Here is a 27,683-nt window from a genome sequence, read left to right on the forward strand (position 1 = left end):
CATCCTTCAAGGCCAAACTGTGGTACCATAACATCTGCTCCAACCAAGTTTGAGTGAATAGTCTTCTCTTCAGTGTACCTTATTTTTAACGCCTTCTGAATATCAACTTTAAGGACCTTTGGGCTGAGGTCTGCATACAGCTCCTCCACCCACCCATTCATTAGGCATGTGACCTTGGAAAAGTTACCAAACAGTTCTGAGTTTTAGGTTCATCAGCTATAAAGTGGGATAATAATGCCTCCTACATAGAGTTATTGCAAGGATTAAATGAGATAAGGTTACATAAAGCACTAGGACAGCTACTGAAATATTAAGTGCTATATATTAGTTATTTTTACCACCAAATCATAAGTCTACTTGTTAACATATCTGTCTGGCAGATGCCCATCTCTAGATCACAAATTCTGCAAAGTTAAAGACTATGTCTTATGTTCCTTTGTATTCCCTGGTACGTAATGCAATTAATTTTATACACTAAAATCCATAAAGAAATTTCTGCGGAATAAAATTTTTGAGGTTTTATTTTTAATTTTATCTGATTTTTTAGTCAAATTAGAGAATTCCCGTGTTTGTATTTCCTATCTATCTCTTACATATCAGGACAGCGTGGATCTATGTGATGATTTGCAAACAATGAGGACTCAGTAACGATTTGTAATTTCCTCTTGGATATATGCTTTAAATTTAGTAATTTCTGAGCCAAATTTATTCAATGTGACACTCTTCAAAGTGCTAATTATGAATGAAGATTATAGATATACCAGTCACTGGGAATGGAAAATGCATTTAATTTGAAGTTTTAGGAAAGTAATTCTTGATGGCCATGGTTAATTTTTCAAGAAGTAAATTTTCTTCCATTCAAATAGTTAGAAACAGTAGTGATTTTCTATATAATTTATTTCTTTCATTTTTTTCTATGAATAGAATTTTGGGAGAAAGAATGTCTTTCTCTCAGAAATATAATTTTCTAACCAAATGATTACCAAAATGTTACAAAGTAAACTCTTCACAGATTCTTCCCTGAACTTAATATATTTAAACAAAATTTTATTTTTCAGAGCCATCTAAAATATCTAGAACCATCTCTTTGACAACAGACTTTCTGGAATCTCAGAGTGGGATGGAAAAGAGTCTCCACAGTTTCCAGGGAAAGATAAAGGAAGAGTCAAAGATCCCTTTGCTTGTCAACTATGTATCCATTTGTCCATGTGGCAAACACTCATTGGTAACCTTTTGTATGTGTGGCTTTATGTCTGGGGAAATAGAAAATACCAGATTATGCAGTTGCCTAGAAATTTATCATTAGTAAGGAAAGTAAGACATGCAGATACATTTGAACATATAATAGAGTAGCCAGTGCCATTACAAAAGATGTCAGGGGAGGGATAGCTGCTTCCAGGGACTATATAGACTCTACTGATAGCATCATCCCTAGAATGTTCCCAGGTGTTGAAGGATCAGACTTGATGTTATTATCCATTTGTTCATTCATTTCCATTCATTTATCCATATAGTGGTTAACAGTATACCCAGGATCTGGATTCAGATCAGGCCAAACCATATATAGCTGTGCAATCTTGGGCAAATTATGTAAACCTATACCTCAGCTTTCTTATCTGAGAAATAGGGATAATAAAAGTACTAACTTTCTAGAGCTGGTAATACGTAATACATGTGAAGTGCATACATGGAATGAGCATTCAATAAATACTGGCTATTAGTGTTATGGTGTCATTATTATTACTACTTTTACTACTTAACCATTTATTGACCAAGACCACATGTCAGAACTATGGAAGACCTTGAAGATAGAGTTGACATTCTATTCCCTCAAAAAGCTCACAAAGAAGTGGAAGCAGCAATCAGAAGAGGAAGTAACAGATTCTCTGATGCAGGTAGGCAAAGGTTTCACTGGGAAACAGACAAGAAGCAGCTAAGTCAGAGAGAAGGTCTATGAAGGATTTCCAGAAGAGGTGACATTTCAGTTGAATCCTAAAGGGTGAGTTAGAATTAGCTAGGGGGAAGGAAAGGCTGCAGTGCATTTCTGGCAGATGCGGGTGCCCTGCCTACACCCCCTTGTTCCTTGACACTTCAGTGCTTGCCAGCTTGACTTCCAGCCACCAGCCCCTGGGTCTCTGCCTGAGGGCTTTCTCTGGGCTGCTGGAGGCCACTGGAGAAATATCAGGGAATTAACACCCCCAAGAGGGCAGCCTTTCACAAGTGACTGCCAGGATTTGCATGTAAGTACTCTAGTTCCCTTGCTTCTCAAGTGGGCTAATTCAGAAGCTTCTCCCAGAGTCTTCCCCTCCCCCCTAACCCTGGGATTGAGCCAATGGTTAATTTAATTTATAATTTAACCATAGAGTTGAGGGTCCATATCTGGGTTCTCTATTCTGTTCCATTGGTCTATCTGTCTGTTTTTGTGCCAGTACCAGGCTGTCTTGGTGATCACGGCTTTGTAATATAGCTTGAAATCAGGCAACATGATGCCCCCGGCTTTGTTTTTCTTTTTCAACATTTCCTTGGCGATTCAGGGTCTTTTCTGATTCCATACAAATTTTATGATTGTTTGTTCCAGCACTTTGAAAAATGTCATTGGAATTTTGATCGGGATGGCATTGAAGGTATAGATTGCTCTGGGTAGCATAGACATTTTAACAATGTTTTTTCTTCCAATCCATGAGCATGGAATGTTTTTCCATCTTTTTGTGTCTTCTTCAATTTCTTTCATGAGTGTTCTGAAGTTCCCAGAGTATAGATCCTTTACCTTTTTGGTTAGGTTTATTCTAAGGTATCTTTTGGTTTTTGGTGCTATTGTAAATGGAATCGTTTCTCTAATTTCTCTTTCCACAGGTACACTGTTAGTGTATAAGAAAGCAACTGATTTCTGTGCATTGATTTTGTATCCTGCCACATTACTGAATTGCTGTATGAGTTCTAGTAATTTAGGGGTGGAGTATTTTGGATTTTCCACATAAAGTATCATGTCATCTGTGAAGAGAGACAGTTTGTCTTCTTCTTTGCCAATCTGAATACTTTTTATTTCTTTTTGTTGTCTGATTGCTGTTGCTAGGACTTCTAATACTATGTTGAACAATAGTGGCGAGAATGGGCATCCTTGTCGTGTTCCTGATCTTAAGGGAAAGGCTCTCAGCTTTTCCCCATTGAGAATGGTATTCGCTGTGGGTTTTTCATAGATGCATTTTATGAAATTGAGGAATATTCCCTCTATCCCTATACTCTGAAGAATTTTAATCAGGAAAAGATGCTGTATTTCATCAAATGCTTTTTCTGCATCAATTGAGAAGACCATATGGTTCTTCTCTCTCCTCTTATTAATGTGTTCTATCACATTGATTGATTTGTGAATGTTGAACCACGCTTGCATCCCAGAGATAAATCCCACTTGGTCGTGGTGGATGATCCTTTTAATGTATTGTTGGATCCTATTAGCTAGGATTTTGTTGAGAATTTTGGAATCCATATTCATCAACTCTATGGTCAAATAATCTCTGACAAAGCAGGAAAAATATGCAATGGAAAAAAGACAGTCTCTTCAATAAATGGTGCTGGGAAAATTGGACAGCTATATACAGAAGAATGAAACTCAACCATTCTCTTACACCATACACAAAGATAAACTCAAAATGGATGAAAGACCTCAACGTGAGACAGGAATCCATCAAAATCCTAAAGAACATAGGCAGTGACCTCTTCGACATCAGCCACAGCAACTTCTTTCAAGACACGTCCCCAAAAGCAAGAGAAACAAAAGCAAAAATGAACTTTTGGGACTTCATCAAGATAAAAAGCTTCTGCACAGCAAAGGAAACAGTCAACAAAATAAAGAGGCAACCCACAGAATGGGAGAAGATATTTGCAAATGACACTACAAAGGGCTGATAGCCAAGATCTATAAAAAGAGCTTCTCGGGGCGCCTGGGTGGCTCAGTCATTAAGCGTCTGCCTTCAGCTCAGGTCATAATCCCAGGGTCCTGGGATCGAGCCCCGCATCGGGCTCCCTGCTCAGTGGGAAGCCTGCTTCTCCCTCTCCCACTCCCCCTGCTTGTGTTCCCTCTCTCACTGTCTCTCACTGTCAAATAAATAAATAAAAAATCTTAAAAAAAAAAAGAGCTTCTCAAACTCAACACCCAAAAAACAAATAATCAAGTCAATAAATGGGCAGAAGACATGAACAGACACTTCTCCAAAAAACACATACAAATGGCTAATAGACACATGAAAAAATATTCATCATCATTAGCCATCAGGGAAATTAAAATCAAAACCACATTGAGATACCACCTTATACCAGTTAGAATGGCAAAAATTGACAAGGCAAGAAACAACAAATGTTGCAGAGGTTGTGGAGAAAGGGGAACCCTCTTACACTGTTGGTGGGAATGCAAGTTGGTACAGCTACTTTGGAAAACAGTGTGGAGGTTCCTCAAAAAATTAAAAATAGAGCTACCCTATGACCCAGCAATTGCACTCCTGGGTATTTACCCCAAAGACACAGATGTGGTGAAAAGAAGGGCCGTATGCACCCCAATGTTCATAGCAGCAATGTCCACAGTAGCCAAACTGTGGAAAGAGCCAAGATGCCCTTCAACAGATGAATGGATAAAGAAGATGTGGTCCATATATGCAATGGAATGTTACTCAGCCATCAGAAAGGATGAATACCCAACTTTTCCATCAACATGGATGGGACTGGAGGAGATTATGCTAAGTGAAATAAGTCAAGCAGAGAATGTCAATTATCATATGGTTTCACTTATTTGTGGAACATAAGGAATAACATGGAGGACATTAGGAGAAGGAAGGGAAAAATGAAGGGGGGATTTCAGAGGGGGAGACGAACCATGAGAGACTATGGACTCTGAGAAACAAACTGAGGGTTTTGGGGGTGGGTGGGTGGAGGGGTTAGCCTGGTGATGGGTATTAAGGAGGGTGCGTGTATTGCATGGAGCACTGGGTGTTATGTGCAAACAATGAACCATGGACCACTTCATCTAAAACTAATGATGTAATGTATGGGGATTAACATAAGAATAAAAAAAATTAAAAAAAAAACCCTAATGATGTAATGTATGGTGACTAACATAACATAATAAAATAAAATAAAATTAGAAAAAATTATAATTTAGCCCTACTGCCTTCCTTCCCTTTCCAGCCCTTCTTTCCCACTCTCCTGCTGGTGATTCCTGGGATCATCTCCCAAATGACTTCCACATGAATTCTTGTTTCTGGGTCGGGGGATTCAAACTAAGAAAAGGATAATGACACTGAAACAAAGGGAAAAACATCTGTGAAAACACATGGATATGAACAGCCAAGATGCTTTTAAGGAAATAAAACTAGCTTCCGAGTGGCTGAAGGGAGGAGTTACGGGGGAACTGTGGGTAAACTGGCCTGTTCTAGCCGGATAATCTTCCTTGCTGGGTATGATGGTCAATTGCATGTGTCAATGTAACTGGGCCATGGAATGCCCAGACATGTGTCACACATGACTTTGGGTGCGTCTGAAAGAAATTTCAGAATGAAATTAACATCTGAATTGGTAGACTGAGTAAAGCAGATAGCGCTGGTAATGTGGGTGGGCCTCATCCAATAAGAAGGTTGACCCTCCCACAAGGAAGACGGAACCATTACCCGGATGCATTTGTGTTGGGGGATTGTGGTTTTCCTGCCTTTGGACTCAAACAGAAACCCTGGCTCTGCCTGGGTCTCAAGCTTGCAGGCATTTGAATGGAAATGACGTCATTGGTTTTCCTGGCTCTTAGGTTTTCAGACTCGCCCAGGAACTCTGCCATCTGCTCTCCTGGGTCTCTAGCTTGCTGACTGCAGGTCTTGGGATCTGGCAGCCTCCATAGTTGCATGAGCCAATTCCTTATAATAAATTTTATCTACATCTATATTTATATCTATATCTATATCTATATCCACTATTGGTTCTGTTTCTCTGGGGAATCCTAATACCTCAGATTGAAGAATTTAAATTCTATGCTGAAAATTACAGGGTTACTAAACAACTTTAAGCAGAAAATGACACACCAGCTTTTGAGAGAGAACATTTTTCATAAGAGAAATTTATTAATAAACTATAAAATGCATGCCTTAATATTTTGGTATTATTTATATTAAAATCCAGCGCAGAGTAATTTTGGTCTACAAAGCACCTAATGTGCTGTTACTTATTAATGAAATCCAGTTTAGTTCAACATTATTCTATAAAATGTACTCATTTGAGCCATATTTACACAGCATATTTCTAGCAAGAATTTTTGTCTAACAAAACTGGGGAACAAAAAAGCAATATATGAAAGAAGAGGATAAGCCTATGGAGATAGGAGCCATGCCACTCAACATTTGGAAGCAGTTAGGGGACTGATGGAGCATGGGCACAGAGCCACTGCCCTTTTAACAGTTCTTCAAGCATCATGCTTCTTTGTTAGAGGACGAAAATCAAATAAAAGGTTCTTAGTCAAAGTGATACAAATATCATTTCAAAATAGAGGTCAGTCCATCAGGTGGTATTGTTCTGTATGTTCAGAAATGCTGATTCCAGAAAAACTCCCTCCCTTCCTCGTCAGAAATCATGCAGCGGCGGAGGCTCCATTTCATCTCATGGGGCCTCTTTGATGTTAATTTCATAATGGATGCTGGTTTTATTCACTGCACCCCTCTCTGTCAGATTACTCTGTTGAGTTCTGCACAAAAAGTACAAATATGACCGAAGTTCTTATTTTGACCACAGATGAGTGTGAAAACCAACTGATTTCCCTTGAAAAACCAGTTTTCAGTAATAGTTTTGTACATATCAGAAACCCCTTTAAGGACGTGTCTAACCTACTTTGAAGTCTGTAATATCTACTTCACCTACTTTAATGGAAGACAGAGTTTGCTGAAAAACAGAGTATGCCACGATTTTGCAATGATTCAAGACTGGTCTTACTCCTTTATCCAGAGTTTCCATAATGAATGCAGTCTTTTGGAAAGCAAATGGTATAAAAACAGATTACAAAACCCCACAGAACTGTTAAGTGTGGTCTCTGGACCAGCATCATCATCATCAGCTGGGGACTTGTTAGAAATGCAAATTCTCAGGTTCTACTAAAGATCTATCAAAGCAGAAGCTCAGGGGAGGGACCTAACACTTTTTTAACAAGCCCTCCAGGTAATGCTCATGCAAGCTGCAGTTGGAGAACCATTGTTCTCAAGTACCGATATTGTGTGCTGGAGGAAAAATGTCCCACTTTTTCGATATCCAAGCTGAGCTACTTGGTGATATCTGGTCAATGTTAATGCTGGTGAGGGGTGCCCACACCAGATGGTTACTGGGACTGAGGAACAGTCATTGTCTTTGTAAGATATATGTTTCCTTCTGTGCTGGAAATCGCCCATCTATCATGCGGCTGGATGGCACAGTTACCATGGCCCATGGTTAGGACCCTAAGATTGGCTAAGAGACATGTCCGTGGATGGAAAATTTCTTCGAAGAGGCCTGTGGATTGCATGGAAAAAGAAGTGTGTTATGAAGGAGAAAGTTACCCTTAGGGCTATTAAGGCAGCTTCTCCACTCACCAGGGTAAAAAAGGATGGGTATCTGAAATTCCTTTGTCAAATGGGTGGGTCTGTCAAGCAGAACAATTATGACAATCTTATTGTGGCTTTTATTTCATGTGCTCTTGAGTCCTCTGTCTTAAGGCTTAATTCTTTCACACAGGCTTCTTCTGTATCCCTTATCTTTTAAATATTTCATTACTAAGGGCTTCTAGGAGCAATTTGCATTTGCAGAGAGAGGAAATATTATTAACCAAAATAAAGTCCTCTAAGCTTTTCAGGATTTCCATGAAGTATGGAAGATGTTTGTATGCTCATGGCTTCCTGTGAAACTTGACAAAGCAGAAATGCCATACAAAGAATGACTGATAAAGGGGACATCCTTGCAGTGCAAAGCTCTTCCATTAAGTTGAAAACCTGGACCTACGGAATCTAACAAATTGCTAAACCCACTTTCTGCAAGGCAATTGGTAAGACTAGGAGAAATTAAAAAAAATAAAAATAAGCCAAAGGTTGTCCCTCTCCATCCCGCCCCAACTGGTCCTTGGTCAAGAGGAGCACTCAAATCTCATTAATTTATAAATAAATCAATAAATAAAAGGCACTACTTAAAAAAAATCCACATGGTTCTGCTGTTTCTGGCTTGGCAAACAGGGCACATAATGGCACCAATTACTGAGATATTGGATTTCAGAGGAGACAGATGGGGTGGGGTGAAGGGGTTTGAATTTAGTCTTAGATGTGTTGAGTTGGAGATGCCTAGAGATGTCAGCTGGAGATGGCCTGTGTACAGGCGAGTACGCCAGAGAGGTCTGGCAGGAAGAGAAGGAGAAGACAGAACGGTCAATGGGATAAAGGCTGCCCAGTCAAGTAAGACAAGGGCTGCAAAGTGTCATGGGAGTCATGTGATCAAATACACACTGGTTTCAGTAACCATGCTGGACCCATCAAAGAGTTCTCTATAACCCCAACAGTGACAGCTGTAACAGGGTATTGGAAATCACTAATTGCTCTGGATTATGGAGTGAATAGCAGTTGAAGGTGAAAACTTCAAAAGCCTGTAGCTGAGGGTCCAAGTTAGGGCCATAGATGAAGAAGAATAAAACTTGGAGGATTTCATTTACTCCATTGCTTATTTTTATCTTTATTCTTACCCCTGGGTCTTATTAGGAATTATTTCATTCATACACTTGTATGTCAAAAGGGTTTTTTTTCTCCCCGCCCCCACCATTTGCCTCAATGTTTTCACCCATGGAACAGAAACCAGTCTACCCGGGATGTTTGAAAGTCTTTCGGAAGCACCATGCGGGGATCTCTGTAAAGATGCCTACAGCATCTCCCTTCTCCAAGCTGCATTTTGTCTTGCCTTTGTTTTATCAGAACCTCCTAATGAGATCAAACTCTGCTTAGTCAAGGTTCGTGTCCCTAGGTCTTTATGTGTTCTGCTGTTTATAAGCATTTGCTACACACACTGCACAGTTCTGCCTTTTGAAGGGACAGATTGCTTTCAGTCTATGCCTGCTGCTTGTTCCTGTGTTCGGGTTGCTTGGTTACAGCAACACTTCACTGGATTTTCATTGAAGGCAAAATGTGTTTGTAGCTTTTGAGGCCCATCAAGTGGAAATGGTTAGCACCCAATTCCTAAGAAGGCAGTCAACTCATTTATGTCACATTACAGAGAACATGTCTTGTATAATTCTAAACATCAATGGGATCCACACATTAAAGGTGTACAAATGTGCACCAATGTGCCAAGTCACCATAAATATCCATGATTAAAGAAATTTCTGAATTCTTTCACTTTGTAGTTTTTTTCTCTACAATGAATGTGCCATTTGTGGAAAAAAAAATGTACAATTCAGACTGGGTAAGCAGGTTTTTGTGTGTGTTTCTTTGACTTATGCAAAGACAACTGGTGAATTAGTTTGCTAGTGCTGCTATAATGAACTTCCACACATGTAATGACTTAAAACAACACAAATTTGTCATCTTAGTTGTGTGGTTTGAGGTCTGACCTGCATCTCAGTGGGCTAGCATCAAGATGTCCGCAGGGCTACGCTCCTCCTGAAGGCTCTTGGGGAGAATCTGTTTCCTTGCCTTTCTGGCTACTAGAGGCCATATTCTTCAGCTCATGGCCCCTCTTTTCCATCTTCAAAGTCGGTGACCACATCCCTCTGAACATTGTTCCGTAGCCATATCTCCCACTGACTCTCTTCTACCTCCTTCTTCTAACTTTTTTTTTTTAAAGATTTTATTTATTTATTTGACAGAGAGAGACACAGCGAGAGAGGGAACACAAGCAGGGGGAGCAGGAGAGGGAGAAGCAGGCTTCCCGCTGAGCAGGGAGCCCGATGCGGGGCTCGATCCCAGGACCCTGGGATCACGACCTGAGCCGAAGGCAGACGCTTAACGACTGAGCCACCCAGGCGCCCCTCTCCTTCTTCTAACTTTTAAGGACCCTTGTGATTATATTGAGCCCACTCAAGTAACATAGGATAATGTCCCCATCTTTCAGTCAGCTAATTAGAAACCTAAATCTCATCTGCAATCTTATTTCCCCTTTGTAATGTGACCTAGCATATTCACAGGTTCTGAGGCTTAAGGCATCCTTGAGGGAAGGGCATTTTTTTCCCTACCATACTTTGCAAATCAGGAAGCACATTGCTTTGCCTAAAAAGTGTCTGAGGAGAACTAAGAATAATCCTATTTAGAAACAGGATAATATCTTATGGGATCAAGTATATAGGCTTAAAATAAAGGTAATTTTTGAGTTTTTTAGTTTTCAACTTCATTCTCTAATTAAAAGTGTTTCTTCTTTCTTTTTTACCTTTATTCGTTTCCTCCTTCCAGTTACCTTCCCTCCCTCCCTTCTTTCCTTCCTTCCATTCTTTCTATTTTTACATTTATCTTTCATTTTTCTTTTGTCTTTCTACCGTTCCTCATTGACTTGATTATAAAGGAATAATACCACAAACACAAATGACAAAATGGGAAACTCCTTGCAACATATATTTGAAAAGAACTAAGAAACTTACTATACAAAAAGTTATTACAGATCACTAAAAAAGATGAAATAGTAAAAAATGTGCAAAGGATATGACTAGCAATTTCTCATAAGAAATGTGGAGATATAATAAAAAACTGAAAGAAAGAATAAGCCATACTAGAAATAAAAGAAATACACATTGCTACCCATTAATTACCTTATTTCATGTATAAAAGTGATAACATCAAAAGACGAGAATGTGCCTGATTGGGAAGAGCAGGGGGAAAAGTAAACTCTCATCTATTGCTCATGGGAATGTGAACTCAGTGCAATGGGCTGAAGGTTTGTGTCCCCTTAAAATTCATATGTTGAAATCCTAACCCCCAATGTGATGATATTAGGGAAGTAATTAGGTCATAAAGTTGAGCCCTCATGAGTGGGATTAGTGCCCTTATGTAAGGGACCCGGGAGAGCTCTCTCTTTCCACCACCATGTGAGGGTACAATAAGAAAATGGCCACCTGCAGCTCAGAAGTGAACCTTCACCAGAACCCCACCGGCTTGGCACCCTGATCACTCAGGGTGCTTAGTGTGAGGTATGGGCCTTCACATTTTTGACTCTGGGAATGATGACCCTTCAGTTGTTCAGTATATGACACTGACACATAATGGTCAATTTGACAATTATAAGGAGTATTTTGGCTGTGTATACATTTTGAAAAAGTAATTCTACTTCTAGAAAAGTATTCTTAAAAAACTGTGTTTGTATGCCAATATTTATCTATAAAGATGCTTTTCTATAAGTGTTATTTATAAATACATAGAGAATAATTTGCAATAATAATTCTATAGTTCAAAAGTCTGCTTTTGGGTAAACACTAGGTCCATTAAAATTATGTTATGGAAGAATATATAATGACATGAAAAAAAGTTCAAGATTTGTGGTGACACACAGCAAGTGATAAGACTGCATTTCTGATTGTCTGCATTTTTTCATTTTAAAGGACCCAAAGGATTAACCACAAAAGATAATTAATTTTCAATGGTTTGTATCTTCTTTGTTTTGATGATCTATTTTTACTATAAATCTGTACTACTTTTGTAATAAGTTTATACTTTTTAATTAAGATGGTCACAATAATTAAAATATCTCCTTTTAAAATTGTAATAAGAAAAACACACCAAAAAACAAAAAAAAATTGTAATAAGAAATAAACATGGATATTTTAAAATTTATGATGCTTGGTCTAGACACCTCTCTGAATATTCATTTACATTGTTATTTATCCTATTTGGAATTGGCCCATTACTGTGTTTGCACATGATGAAAGTGAAGCATAAAAAGGTTATGCAACATGCATAAAGTCATACAATTACATGCTGATGAGGGTCAACATTTCTCAGTCAGGGATTCACAAATTGGAGATAAGCAACCTACTTATTCCACAAATCCTTCCATCTGAACTGCCCTTCCTCCTCTATGTCACTTACAGAATCCTTGGCATCACTTCTCTGCGCCTGCTTAACCTTGAAGTACACATTCTTCACAAAACTTGCCACAACCACCCTGGTCCTCAGACATATTTGTCTCTGAATTCCTGGGTACTTTGACCATATCAAGGCTATACTTATTTGCTAATATTGTCTTCCAACTGTTCTGCGTAATACTTACCTCTCGGGCATATTATAAGAACTATATCTTAAATGCAGCAGTGACCAAAACCTTGGGTATATAGTAGGCATATAATAAATTATTTGTTGATTGATGGACAGAGAGATAAAGAATGATGTTGGATGAGAAAAGCTTACAAAATCAATGAGAAGAGGAGAAGAAGAAGAGGTCAGGTGAATCTTTGTGTTGTTAGGTTTAAAAGAGTAAACCCAGATAAAATTTTTAAAAATATCATGCCCATTTGTCAGAGGATATAACTTAAAAAATTATTTTGGAGAACTACTCCTTCTTGAAAAATATAGTTGAGAACCATTGCAATAAACAAATGTAGGCTTTCCCTACTGTGGGGGAGGGGCCTGACCACAGTATTTTTTATTTCCAACATCAGGATTCTTTGATATAGTTCCAAAACTGTAAATTTGACATTCTTATTATGAGGAAAATTAATATCCCTAAATTCTCTATTGAACTTAGTCTCTAATAAAAAAATTGACTTCCATATTCCAAATCTATGAAAAATACACACAATAAATCCTACAAACTGAAAAATACAAACCTTTTATGTAAAGAACAAAGAGATCTCTGAGTTGCATCGTACAAATATGATTTGCCATAGGCCATCTCATCGTGTACTGTAACCAAATTTGCAACCAAATTTTTTGCAACCAAATTATTTGCAACCAAAGCGTATGGTAATTCCATAAAGCTGCCACACTAGACTTTCAAACAATACATCTGGAAGGAAAAAGTCAAATGTGCTTCACCCACAGCAAGATATAAAACTGTTGGGAAAAAAAAATCGTTGCTGCTTTCTTTCCTTTATGGTTCCTACTGCATTTCCATGATGGGCTTTGTTAGGGGTGGAGTTGTGTCCCCCAAAATATTTTGTTGAAGTCCTAACCTCCAATACCTCAGAATGTGACTGTATTAGGAGATAGGGTCTTTAAATAAGTGATCAAATTAAAATGAGGTTATTAGGGTGGGCCCTAATCCCATGGCCCTAATCCCATGAAAATCCCAATTTTCATGTCCTTACAAGGAGAAGGAGATTGGGACACAGACATACACAGAGGGAGGACCTCATGAAGACACGGAGAGAAGATGGCCATCTATAAGCCAAGAAGAGAGACCTCAGAAGAACCAAATCCTGCTGACCCCTACATGCTGTACTTCGAGCCTCCAGAATCATGGAAAAATAAATTTCAGTTTTTTGAGCTCCCCAGTGTGTGGTACTTTGTCCCGGCAGCTCTAGCAAACTATTACAAGCACTCCTCCATCTTCCCTTGTGGTCATAAGTAAGGCCTTTTGGCTTTCCAGTGACCACTCTCCTGCTTACCTTCAGGTCAAAGCACCGCACTGCCTAGATAATGGGGTTGGGATTTGATTTTGAGATCCATGATAAAGTACCAATTTGACTCATAGTAGAAAGTTTCCAGGAGGACATTTATAGGTATTAGAAGAAAGACAAGCGTGGCGACTCTGAACAATGATGGGCAGCAGATGACATTAGTAATGAGACTTTCTCAGTGCTCCAAATGCATCCCTGAAATCGAACTCAGTCTTGTCTGGAGACGCTCTGAGGAAGCGAACTATTATCACTTGTGCAAAGACAGATGCTGTTCTCAATTTTGAAATAGAGTTTGTTGCTTCCTAGCCATATGCCTCATTTTCTCAGGTATGCATCATTTTCCATATCAAAAAGTAGGGTTAATATAGTGCCTACTTTCTTAGAATTAGCCTAAAGATGACCTGACTTAGCCCATGCATTTGGCTGAGAGAAAGCTATCCATAAATGTTAGCTATTATTCCTAGCATTAGTATTAGGTAGTAGTTTTGCATGTGTTATATCTTGAATGTGATCTAGCCTCACTTGTATTGTTTTTTTATGTATTTTGTCTCAGATTCCCGATTATGAAATGTAAAGACACGGGATTAATATACCCCAAAACATAGAGATTTAGTTTAATATAAAATGACTTTTTTTTCCTGAACTATTATTATTGCATTGGAAAGGGTTAAGAAGACTAGTTAAAGATAATCTGAGTAAGTCAGTCTAGGGTGGATATATGGCAAGTCCAATCAAAGATGGTATGGTTATGAATTAACCATAAGTTCAAATTATGGACAGATAATGGATATCATCTATATTAGTAGTCACACATTCCATTAGAAGTCACCTTTATTTCACAGTGCATATTCAGAATTTACAAATGGCTGATGCTTCAGCATTATGGAAATACTCAACAATTTGGGGGGATTTTGACATTTAGTTTAAAAATGTGCTTACTATTATAAATATGCACTGGAAATAATTTTATGAGCATGCTATGATTCAAAGTATTGATATGAAACTCAGGATGATTTTATTATTATTTCATTTGCTCAAGTACTAAGATGCATGTTGGATTTACTTAGAGTAGCAATTTTTCAAATAATAATTTATTTTCATAATTATTAATATATTCTAGACCACTAAAACTGTTCCATTTAGAATAAATGTATAGTATGATTTTTGGCTTTGCACCACTGGAAATATCTGCTGATGGATAGATTTGTTTTAATATCAATTGATCATACTTATGCAATTATTTTATATCATATGCTAGAGCAAAAACAAGTTTTTATTTTAGAAGACATGAAAATGGAAGATACACCATAATTTCTAAACACTTAAGAAGTCCAAAATGATGAAAGCTTATGAAATATGCTGTGATATTGACAAGACATGAGAATATTTGCATCACACACCATGGCAAGTCACATTTTTTTCATGAATGAACATTTTCTCTTAAGAATACTTAAAAGTTCAAAAAAAGAGAATACTTTTAAAAATACAGAAATGCAGGCACAGTCAGCTCACTGTGGTTATGTAGGAAATAAAGAGAAAGGATGAAACGAGGAGACTGAAACAGAAAAAAAAAAGCCATTGGATTAGGGGGAGAAGAATTTATTAAATTTAGCTCATACTAACAACTACTTATTCAATAGTTGCTAAGTGCTTTACATGCTGTAAATTACTGAGTTGTTTAAAAAAATTCTAAAATGGTAACAAAAGGAGAAGGGAGAAGGCAAAGGAGGAAAAAAAAGGCCACAATGACAATCCTCTCCTCATCACATGGGGAGTCTTTCTGAATTTACAGTATGTCCTAGTTAGGGAAATACTGTAGTTGAAAGCTCCAATTAAATACACTTAGCAGATTCACCTGTCAATGATAAAACTAGAGAGCAGGACTTCAAATGATTCAGAGGTACTTAGTTCACCTTGAACGTTAGCACAAAGTTGAACATCTCCAGCCATTTTCTGTGGCTGTTCTTGACAGCTACCTGTGTTCTACTCTGATCTTCAGGCAGGGTGTCCTGGATTTACATTTACTAGATGGCTCTGACAGGCTGCCAAGAGGGTGAATGTGCACCATGCCCTCCCTCCCACCTGCCAGAGTCACCAGGTACATGGAATTCCTCTTCACATGGATAGGGAAACCTCAAAGGAAAACTCCCTCTGAGGCAGGCATCAACAATGCTCACAGTAGCTTGAAATTTCCTGGAAGCCATTCTTATCAGGGCTGAGGAAAGCACCTTGAGCACTGTGACTTGAATGGCACCATCAAAATAACTAGGTATTAAACAAGCCTGGAAGAGGAACAATGGGGGGCAATATTCAAATTAACCAGGCCAATCAAATCTAATGACACATTCAATCAATGTAAACAAGGCTCCCTTTTTTTTTTTTTTTTTAAGATTTTATTTATTTATTTGCCAGAGAGAGAGAGAGAGGGAGAGCACAGGCAGGGGGAGCAGCAGACAGAAGGAGAGGAGACTCCTTGCTGAGCAGGGAGCCCGATGCGGGACTCGACCCCAGGACCCTGGGATCATGACCTGAGCTGAAGGCAGATGCTTAACCAACTGAGCTACCCAGGCGTCCCTAAACAAGGCTCTTTAATAACTCTGATATTTTGCCTACATTCTCAAATGTGAATGAGCACCTTTCACAGATTGCCCTAAGAAGGGCTGCTATCTTCATTGCAATTTGGGCCAAGAAAATTGAGGGGAATAGGGAGAGAGCGCAGGAACTGTTTGAATTCTGGCTACGAATATAAACGGGCTCCTTGCAATTCCTAACCAAGGTGTTTAACACAGTGGATGTAGGCACAGGCTTAGACAACTTGGATGTGTGGGGAACAAATCACAGATCCTGTGATTCAGGGCCAGAGGAACAGTCTTTAGAGGTCATTGGGTCCAGCCCCTCACTTGTGATGTTGAGAAACTGAGTGAGACTCAAGAGATGAATTGACTTCCCCAAGACAACACTATGACCTCCTGGGACAGAGAGGTCAAGGGCTTAGATTTCCTGTCACCTCCCTGAATTCTTGAAAATTATGACACAAGTTGCCATGGGTTACTGGTGTATGGAGATCATATTTGCAACATTTCCTTAAGCTAGGAAACAAAATAGAGTATAGCCGATGCCTCCACTCCCATCCTCAATTCCAAAGAAAGCAAATCACTTTACTCACCTGCAGGGAAAAACTCGCTCATTTTCTTTTTGTAGATTTTGAAGTCAACTTCTAAGAAGACACAGAAGATGATCCGATCCACCTAGAGGCAAACAATAAATACTCAAAGTGAAAGGAAATATGGTGACCTTGGAATATCAGAAATATTCCAGAACATGGTTTTAGAGCAAAAAACAGATGGAAAACCCTCCCGTAGATTTTTGGTACTCTACTGCTAACTATATGACAGTGTTGAGTGAAGTTCAAGTGTGCATGTGAGTTGGTGTGTGTGTGTGTGTGTGTGTGTGTGCACTCTTTATGTAAATAAGCCCATGGGCTCTTTGGTGGAAAGATGTTATATAAATCAAATAAGAAATAATAAATGACAATAAGCCACTTTGCAGCAAGCTATAAATAAGATCGGAGATTCCCACAGGATATCTAAACTTTATGCCCTATAAAACAACCATACAAGAGGTGTATAGCAGACTATGTCAGTAAACAAAGAGCTCTTTGTCCTACCCATCTTAGACAAATAAATTTATCAAAACTGTTAGTATTTGAACATGGTCTAAAAAGCTTCTTGCAATTTAATTTGCAGGAAAGTCACTTGCTTTTAGCTTAACATACTCAGAAATGCAACAGAAGTACAATATAATTAGTTGACAGTGACATGAGGTCAACAGAACTTTAATCTGGTAGATATTATTGAATAAGTAAGTGCCACCTCAAAAGTAAAACAGGTCTGTCATCCCTTTTTCCTGTTTTGGGAGAGCTTCTCTACGTAAGGTGTTTCTTTGAGACCTTCGGAGAGTAATATGGTAAACAGAGAAGAGAGATGGAGTACACCTAATAGCTCACGTATATCTGATATTAAATCAGTGACTCCATTTCGTGTCTTGAAAATAAACATCCCTTTAGTCCTTTTATTTTAACAATCTACAAAAAGTTAAAAATTACTCAATCTATCAAATGGCAACTGGTAATTGAATAGAACATCAAGCAAGGCATTTCTCATGGCAATAGGGAATAGAAGTGGGGCGTGCACGTGGCAGGACATGAATGAACCCAAATGTATGTCATCCACCTAGCCCCGCAGCTCTCCCAGACTGTGGAAAACAGATTCACACTAGGCAAATTCAAAGTGCCCACCAGGAGAGAAAATCTACAGGGATGGGCGGGCAGGGAGGGCTGGGACACAAGGAATGGTCAGGGCTCCCTGTTGGAAGCTCAGAGACGTGGCTCCCTGATCCCCGTATAAGTCCAGATAGGCTGCCTCCTGGGCAGTCGCTGGACTTCTGTGCTATCATCACCAAATACCACTCAGCCCCAGTAGCCCTCCCCGCAAAGGATGGGTTGTAAGAGAAAGCATCTGGCCTCCAGAAATGGAAGGATTGGGTTGCAAATAAACCTTATTTTCTTTTCCCTGTATTCACTTGAGTTTCTGGTGTCCAGTCCTATCTGCATATCATTAACATTTTCTACAAATGCAAAAACTGTCACCATCAACTCACTCTTCGGGTGAAATATAAATTTAGTTGAATAAATGGTTAGCTATCTGTGTAATACTGAATGCTCGTCTCTGCTCTCCTTATGGTGTGTTCATGCCCTGTAGCTAAAGATAAGAATCATAATGTTGAGCAATAGAAACGAGTTACAAAAAACATCTTCTCTATGATGCCATTTATACAAATCTTTAAAGCACAAAGATATAAAAGTGTAGGGATTCATTCATAAGCACCAATATACAGAAACATACCTAGAAATGTCACACATGAACTTCAGAAAAGAGATTTGAGAAAACTATGGCAAATGGGTAAAATGTATTAACTATGGGGGTAGGTACCTGGAGATCATATTATTTTCTATACTTTTCTGTGTATTTGAAAAACTTTATAATTAAAAGTCCTAACACCAAAAATAAGACTCTGTGTTAGACATATTCTACTCTCTGGCTATATTAAACTACTTGTAATTCCCAAACACCGTAATTATTCTTACTTCTGTACCTATGGGTTGACTTTTCCTCCAGGTTTCGAATGGTCAGATTATTTCTAAAGCCACCTAACTGAGATCAAAATCAAAACAAGAAAATTTGATTCAAAGCAGATCTAAGGAGACCAAACTGGACAGTCTCATTTTTACTCATTTCCCCCTATCTTTATGGTCACTCAGTATAAATTATGGGATTTTAAAAAACACTCCTATTGCCTGCATGTGTGTTTGTATGGGGGAGGGTTAGTGATAGTAATGCTACTCATTGCTGTTAAGTGAACTTCTAACCACCACAGAAACTAAAGACAGATTTCTTAAATATTGCAAAGAATTATAACCCACCTTTTAGCATTTTAGGCTTTGTTACCATGGAAATGGTATGAGTCCAGAATTTAGCAGCCTGATTTATTTTTCCAGAGAGTAGATGGATGATGGGGGAAAAGTGCTTTTATTTTAAACTAATTGAGTGGCCCATTTTCCCTGCCCTGACCCTGAGGCGTAATACTGAAAATATCTTGGAAGCAAATTGAATCTAAGAATTAACCCTCATTTGCCAAGTACATTTATGTATGCATATGTGAATGTATTTATATACATGTGCATAAACTTATTCTCTGGGCTTATTGTTGGAAAAGAACTCCATTAGTTGACAAGTTCTGTGTTTATAAACTCATAATGGATATTGATCACTGCTTGTGGTAGATTATATTTTCCAAGTGCAATGAGATACCCCACCCCTTAGACTCTCTTAAAATGTAATGCTGATACTCCTCTCACTGAGAAGTGGGATCTATATTTCCTCCTCTTAAATCTAGGCTTGCCTGTAACTCTGACAGAAATACTATGTGACTTTAAAGTCCATGACATTAAACGTGACACAGTTTCTGCCTGGTCCTTTTGGGAGGGTCGCTCTTGTATCCAACCTTCATGCCACAAGGAACATGGAGAACCCATTTGTTCAAGTTCTAGCCAATAGCCTAGCTGAAACTGGGTAGCCTCTTGATGATTTCACCTCCTGGTTTTTGAGCTACCCCAGGTGATGCCACATGGAACAGAGATCAGCTGTTCCTACTGAACTCTGCCCAGATTGCAGATTTGTGAACAAAATGGAATACATAGCCAGAAATCTGATATTCTGGTTTCTTCCTGTTGCCAATTGTTTTGATTCTTGCTTTTCCAGTTATGTAGTATGTGATCTCTCTTGAAAGCTTCAGACTGAAGGGATCAAGATCAAGTAGAAGCCACAATGGGGTGACAAGAAGAACACAGAAAGTCTAATGGGTACATGGCTGAGAGATTGGAAATTTGGTTTATGCAAAGGGAAAAGAGCCTGGTGATCCATCCTAGCCCCAGATAAATTACATGACAATAAATAAGAATGCCTCACTATTGAGGCTCAGGAGCATATTTTCAATTTTTCTTTTATGTTCGGCAAAGGAACAATTGTGTAAAATGGTTGCTCTTGAGAGACTATATTTACGAGTCGATCCCATTTACAATTGCACTCAAAACCATAAGATACCTAGGAATAAATCTAACCAAAGAAGCAAAGAATCTGTATTCAGAAAACTATAAAATACTCATGAAAGAAATTGAGGAAAACACAAAGAAATGGAAAATGTTCCATGCTTATGGATTGGAAGAACAAATATTGTGAAGATGTCAATGCTACCTAGAACAATCTACACATTCAATGCAATCCCTATCAAAATACCATCTACTTTTTTCAAAGAAATGGAACAAATAATCCTAAAATTTGTATGGAACCAGAAAAGACCCCGAATAGCCAGAGGAATGTTGAAAAAGAAAAGCAAAGCTGGCGGCATCACAATTCCGAACTTCAAGCTCTGTTACAAAGCCATCATCAAGACAGTATGGTACTGGCACAAAAACAGACACATAGATCAATGGAACAGAATAGAGAGCCCAGAAATGGACCCTCAACTGTATGGTTAACTCATCTTTGACAAAGCAGGAAAGAATGTCCAATGGAAAAAACACAGTCTCTTCAACAAATGGTGTTGGGAAAATTGGATAGCCACATGCAGAAGAATGAAACTGGACCATTTCCTTACACCACACACAAAAATAGACTCAAAATGGTTGAAAGACTTAAATGTGAGACAGCAGTGCATCAAAATCCTAAAGGAGAACACAAGCAGCAACCTCTTCGACCTCAGCCACAGCAACTTCTTCCTAGAAACATCGCCAAAGGCAAGGGAAGCAAGGGCAAAAATGAACTATTGGGACTTCATCAAGATAAAAAGCTTTTGCACAGCAAAAGAAACAGTCAACAAAACCAAAAGACAACCGACAGAATGGGAGAAGATATTTGCAAATGACATATCAGATAAAGGGCTAGTATCCAAAATCTATAAAGAACTTATCAAACTCAACACCCAAAGAACAAATGATCCAATTAAGAAATGGGCAGAACACATGAACAGATATTTCTGCAAAGGAGACATCCAAATGGCCAACAGGCACATGAAAAAGTGCTCAACATCGCTCAGCATCAGGGAAATCCAAGTCAAAACCTCAATGAGATACCACCTCACACCAGTCAGAATGGCTAAAATTAACAAGTCAGGAAATGGCAGATGTTGGTGGGGATGCGGAGAAAGGGGAACCCTCCTACACTGTTGGTGGGAATGCAAGCTGGTGCAGCCACTCCGGAAAACTGTATGGAGGTTCCTCAAATAGTTGAAAATAGAGCTACCCTATGACCCAGTCAATTGCACTTCTGGGTATTTACTCCCAAAGATACAAATGTAGGGATCCAAAGGGGTATGTGCACCCCAATGTTTATAGCAGCAATGTCCACAATAGCCAAACTGTGGAATGAGCCAAGATGTCCATTGACAGATGAATGGATAAAGAAGAAGTGGTGTATATATATAGAATGGAATATTATGCAGCCATGAAAAGGAATGAAATCTTGCCATTTGCAACGATGTGGATGGAACTGGAGGGTATTATGCTGAGCGAAATAAGTCAGAGAAAGACATGTATCATATGACCTCACTGATATGAGGAATTCTTAATCTCAGGAAACAAACTGAGGGTTGCAGGAGTGGTGGGGGGTGGGAGGGATGGGGTGGCTGAGTGATAGACATTGGGGACGGTATGTGCTATGGTGAGCACTGTGAATTGTACAAGACTGTTGAATTACAGATCTGTACCTCTGAAGCAAATAATACATTGTATGTTAAAAAAAAAACAGAGAGACTATATTTACTCATTTATTTAAGAGATATTAACTGAGCACCTCCAATTTCTTGGGCCTAGCCCACGTACCATTCTCTCACAAGAAAACTTGAATCCAGATTTGAGTGCTTTTTTTTCTCAAGGCCGAACAATTAGTGACAAAATCTCAGGCACCTTAACTCCACATCAAGTATTCTTTCTGTGATATCGCCCACATGGAGACACATGGGACTGAGTTTCTAGGCCTGTCACTAGCTCTGTGACATTGGACAAGCCACTGAGTCTCTCTGGGATCCAGCTTTCATGTCTTTATAAGGAAAGGATTGAGGGTGCCTGGGTGGCTCTGTCATTAAGCGTCTGCCTTCGGCTCAGGTCATGATCCCAGGGTTCTGGGATCGAGTCCCGCGTAAGGCTCCTTGCTCCTTGCTCCGGGGAAGGCCTGCTTCTCCCTCTCCCACTCCCCCTACTTGTGTTCCTGCTCTCACTATCTCTCTCTCTGTCAAATAAATAAATAAAATCTTAAAAAAAAAAAGGAAAGGATTGAATTATATCATGTCTATAGTTTCTTTCTTTCTTTCTTTCTTTCTTTCTTTCTTTCTTTCTTTCTTTCTTTCTTTTCTTTTCTTTCGTTCTTTCTTCTTTCTTTCATATATCTCAGTGATTGTCTATCTCTGTGGTAATTTTGTGCTATGTCACCTTGGCTAAGCTGGGATGACACTCCTCTGAATGGTTCTGTGTTAGCATTGGCCACAGAGAAATTTCCATGAGATTTTGGGCAGAAGTGCAGCTGCAGGCATTGTACTAGGCAGGGGTGGGTAGGACCCCAGGCAGGGAGGGTACGTTTTTGCTCATCAGCTGGGTGTGGGGTAGCAGCTGGGCTCACAGCTTCTCTATCTTCTGCTCTTTCTCCTACTGAGTCTAGGCTGGGAACACATGCAGCTCTGTCTCAAAAGGCACCACCTCCCTCTGTAGGGCATTGCAGCTTTGGGGTTCCATGAAGCGGGGAGACAGATGCATGTGGCAGTTTGTCCATGTGGGTTCCAGGTTCCTCTCACGGTTTCCACTTTGTCCTTGTCCTCCCCCCACTTTGCTTCCAGCTTTCTCTGCTGCCTCTTGACCTGCCTCTTGACCGGCTGCCCTGCTGACATACTACAGGCCTCGGCAGATGCAGAGACAACAGTCTTCCATAGACTCCTTCACCAGCTCCCTCTCCTGGGTCCTGATGAAGGGCTTTTCTCTGCTCAGTCAACTATCCCCTTGACATTTACTTCCCCGGTTTCTCCCACAATTGTATAAGATCTAATCCCTATAATAAATCCTATATTCCATATCACTCACAAGGTTCTGCTTCCTTGATTAAACCCCAACTGATGTAATCTTTAATAACATTTCATGGAATAACGTACAGAAACACAATGAAGGGCAAAAAAAAAAAAAATCAGTATTCCTTTTTGGTGATGTATAACCTGTCAAGGCTACTCAAATTCCAATTACTTCTTTCCAGATGAACTTTTATTGGTTCTAGCCCATTTTCCTGGTGAACTTCCTAAAGTGTACATACCCACTTTTGTAGTCAAAGCAACTCTGTGTACTTAAAATGACTCAAACTTTTTTTTTTTTCTTTTATGAACAAGTTGTTAGTAAACTCAGATGGGTCCTCAGGCTAAAACATAACTGTAAATAATACAAACGGCGACATTAATGTTTTTAGGAATTAACAACCTCAGTGTAATCCTCATTATACCTTAAACTAGAACCCTATGACGAATTGGGTGGTGCTCATTTTTGAGCTCACTATACTACCTGTGCTTAGTGTAGGTCCTGATGCATAATGGGAGCTAGCTCTGTAAATACTGGCATATACTCATATGTTTAGGCAAACAGACCTGACTAAAATGTAACTATATGGCAGATACTTTTCAAGGGTGTTTAGTTCCAGAACCAAATAACTTTTTTTAAATATAGACTTTCCTTTATGCTTGCCAGAGGACCTGAGAACAGAATTATAGAGAAGCCTGCATGCTTTTGCAAAGAAGAAAAGAGCTATATAAAGGGCAGGAGTCATCTGTCACCAACTGTCATCTTATACAATGATACTATGCTGAGCACAATGCCTCTTGAACTCAGTGCTGATGTTTTCATAGAGAGTGCTTGTCAGTTTCAAAATAGAAACAATGATGCTGCCTATAAGCTACAATGTAATAAAAGTTAAAAGGGCCTTTCTTTTTTTTTTTAAATGAAAAGACAATATCAGGTGTTGGCAAAAATGTGAATTAACCAGAACTTTCACATACTGTTTTTGGGAGTAAAAACTGGTGCAACCACTTTGGAAAGTAATCTGGCAGTATCTACTAAGTTAACTGAATTTGTGCATATCCTATGAACCAACAATTTTACTCTTAGGTAAACACCCAACAGAATATGCATATATGTTCACATATATGTGATATGTCAAAGGACACATATCACAATATTTGTAGCAGCACTATTAGTAATATCTTCAAATTGGAAGCTACTTAAATGCCTAAAATGGTAGAATGGATAAATAATTGTGATCTATCTGTGCAATGGGATATTACAAATGAATGAGAATAGAAAGTTTGCTACTACACACAATAATATAAACAAACAGAATATTGAGGAAAAGAATCCAGAAAGAAAAGGTACACACTGAATTACTCTATTTCTCTAAAGTTCAAAAGTGTTAGAGAAATAGTCAAAATCATCTATGGTGTTAGAAGTTAGTACAGCAATTATGCTGGGGTGTGGGTTGGTGGGTGAAAGGGACCAAGGCGAGTGCCTGGGATGCTGGGTTTTTGATCAGGGTGCTGGTTCCATGGATGTGTTCAGTTTGTGAAATTCATCAAGCAATGCACTTAAGAGTCTGTGTACTTTTCTGTATGTTATACTTCAATAAGAATCTTTTTGAAGGTTGAAAGTCTCCTGGTGCAGTTGTCTGGGTCAACAATCAAAAATCTATTTTCATTGACTTCGAGGTCAAAAAAGTCCTTTAAAAGCTGACCTTCTAAAGACAATCTCTCTATATCTTTCCACTGATGCCAACTGTAGCTCACCCATCAAGGCATAAAGGAGTAAAGATGTATTTCTTTCACCAACATATCCGTTAATCCACAGTTGGGGGTTTTATGCCCCATAAACATGATGACATAAGTTCTATTAATCTTTTTCAGCATCATATCCACTGCCCCTGAAGAGGGTTACACAGTGAAGCAGGTTTAGAATATTTACAGCTGACCTCCATTTTTCATGGCTACCAGTCCTAGGGCAGCTGACACAGCCAAGATTACCCTGCGTTCAGCAAGACTGGGAGAATGAATGGATTCTGATGAATGTAATTTGCTTCCCCAATGACAAACGACAAACATTCAAAGATCTAGTGTGCATGCAAATACCGCTTAACTAAGAACTGATGGAGGGTTATCCTGTGTAAGTGCAGCTGGATAGGCAATGGGGGTGAAGTCTCAGGCTTCCTGAAAGATAATCCCGCAGCCTCACTATGCAGACTTGGATATTGGTGTATCTTTATCAAATAGTGGTTGCTGCTAGTAAGTGAGTTAAATGTCAGGGCTTAAGCATCAAAGTCTATGTAGAAGGACAGGTTTTGAGGGAGGCTGGAAGACCAGGACAACTGGAGCTTGCTCGGTGCTGTGCGTCAATTGAAGTTACATGGAATAACAAAGGGACAAGGTCACTGTTGATTAATTAAAGAACAAAACCAAGAAGTTGGGATGTCTGCGTGCTAGTCCTTCCTCTCCCAACAGGTGGAATAAAGGAGACCAATCTGCCCTTCTCCCAGTGTATTAGTGCTCTGGTGCTGCATTACAAATCATGGGGAACTTAGCAGCTTAAAGCCAAAAAGTTTCAGGATCTCATAGCTTCTGTAGGTAGGTCCAAGTCCAGGCCAAGGGCATTGAGTCCTCTGCTCAGGGTCTCAAAAGCTGCAATCAAGGCGTTAGCTGTGCTGCACTTCCTGCCTGAGGTTGGGTTCTTCTTCCAAGCTCATTTAGGTTGTTGGAAGAATTTATAGTTCCTTACAGTGGTCTGAGGTCCTTGTTTTCTTTCAAGCTATCAGCCAGGAACAGCGTTTAGCTTCTACAGGTCTCCTGAAATTTCTCGCCATGGGGGTCTGAAAGGCAGTTCAGGGCATGAATGCTTTCTTTCTCCTAGGCCAACAAGAGTGCATCTCTATGACTTTCTCCATCTCCAACCTCTAGAGTCCTTTTAAGAGCTCACCTAGTTAGGTCAGCCAACCAAGTCACTCTCCTTTTAATGAACGCAACTGATTAAATGCCTTAATTACATTTACAAAAATCTCTTTTGCCTAATCCAGGGAGTAACTTACTCTCATATTTACAGGTACTGCTCATGTTCAAGGGGAGAAGACTGGACAAGGTGTGCACACAACGGGGTAGGCATCTGAGACGTATCTTAAACCCAGTCACCTCCATGTAACCAGCTGCCTATGTTCCAATCTGGACTTGACCTTGAGCAGGCTACTTAACTTTCTGTCTTTCTTTCTTCTTCTTCTCCTTCAGTAGGTTCCACACCTAGCATGGAGCCCAACTCGGGGCTTGAACTCACAACCCTGAGATCAAGGCCTGAGCTGAGATCTAGAGTTGGACGCTTAACCAACTGAGCCACCCAGGAACCCTGCCACTTAACTTTTCTGAATCTCAGTCTCCTCATTTCTAAAATGGAAACATTGACCTTGTGGCTATTGCAATATTAGTTTTCTACTGCTGCATAACAAATTACCACTAACTGTGGTTTCCAAATAACCCCTGCTCAATAGCTCACAGTTCTCTGATCAGGGCTCTCTGATCAGGGTATCATACAGGTAAAATCAAGGTGTCAGCTGGACTGAATTCTTATCTGGAGGGTGTGGAGAGAAATCCACTGCTAAGCTCATTCTTGCTGTTGGCAGCATACAGTTCCTTGCAGCTGCAGGCCTGAGCTTCCCATTTCCTTGCCGGCCATCAGCTGGGGATCACTCTCAGCTCCTAGGGATCACCATATTACTTGCCAGATGTCCCCCTCCATTTTCAAGCCTTCTTGTATATCAAGCATACAAGTATATCAAGTCCTTCTTCTTTTTTTTTTAAAAGATTTTATTTATTTATTTGAGAGAGAGAATGAGATAGAGAGAGAGCATGAGAGGGGGGAGGGTCAGAGGGAGAAGCAGACTCCCTGCTGAGCAGGGCACCCGATGCGGGACTCGATCCTGGGACTCCATCCTGGGACTCCAGGATCATGACCTGAGCCGAAGGCAGTCGCCTAACCAACTGAGCCACCCAGGCGCCCTCAAGTCCTTCTTGATTTTGGATCTCTGACTTCCTTCATACCTGACCTCTCAGATTTAAAAGAACTTCTATGATTAGGTCATGCCCACCTGGAGAGTCTCCCTATCTTAAGCTCAGCTGATTTGGGATCTTTTAATGACATCTGCAAAGTCCCTTCACAGAAGTACCTAGGTTTTGTCAGAAGGTGTATGTACACCAGACATTGGGAATCTTGGAAGACTTAGAATCCTATCTGCCACAGTTGGCCATTTTGACCACAGGAGATATTTGATCTAAAGAGTCTGACCTATAGGAAGTGTTCCACAAACATTGGTTGTTTATTCATAAAGTTATTATTCATGAGGTGCCTGAAATACCTAGAAAAGTGCTGGTATGCGGATGCAATCACTGTTCACTAGGTGAGTCCTTTATTTCTACCCTGATCTTTTCAAACAGATCAAGAAAA

General features: G+C 39.5%; 1 protein-coding gene across 1 annotated transcript in view; it reads right to left on the reverse strand.

Annotated features, from left to right (window-relative positions):
• Positions 1-27,683, reverse strand: part of MACROD2 (mono-ADP ribosylhydrolase 2) — a 2,055,604-nt gene that overhangs the window by 146,291 nt on the left and 1,881,630 nt on the right. Inside the window, exon 9 of the mRNA XM_021700726.1 lies at positions 16,737-16,818. Coding sequence (XP_021556401.1) covers positions 16,737-16,818 — 82 coding nt within the window. The remainder of the gene's footprint in view (positions 1-16,736; positions 16,819-27,683) is intronic.

The sequence above is a fragment of the Neomonachus schauinslandi genome, chromosome 10 (genome assembly GCF_002201575.2).
Source record: "Neomonachus schauinslandi chromosome 10, ASM220157v2, whole genome shotgun sequence".
Lineage (NCBI taxonomy): Eukaryota > Metazoa > Chordata > Mammalia > Carnivora > Phocidae > Neomonachus > Neomonachus schauinslandi.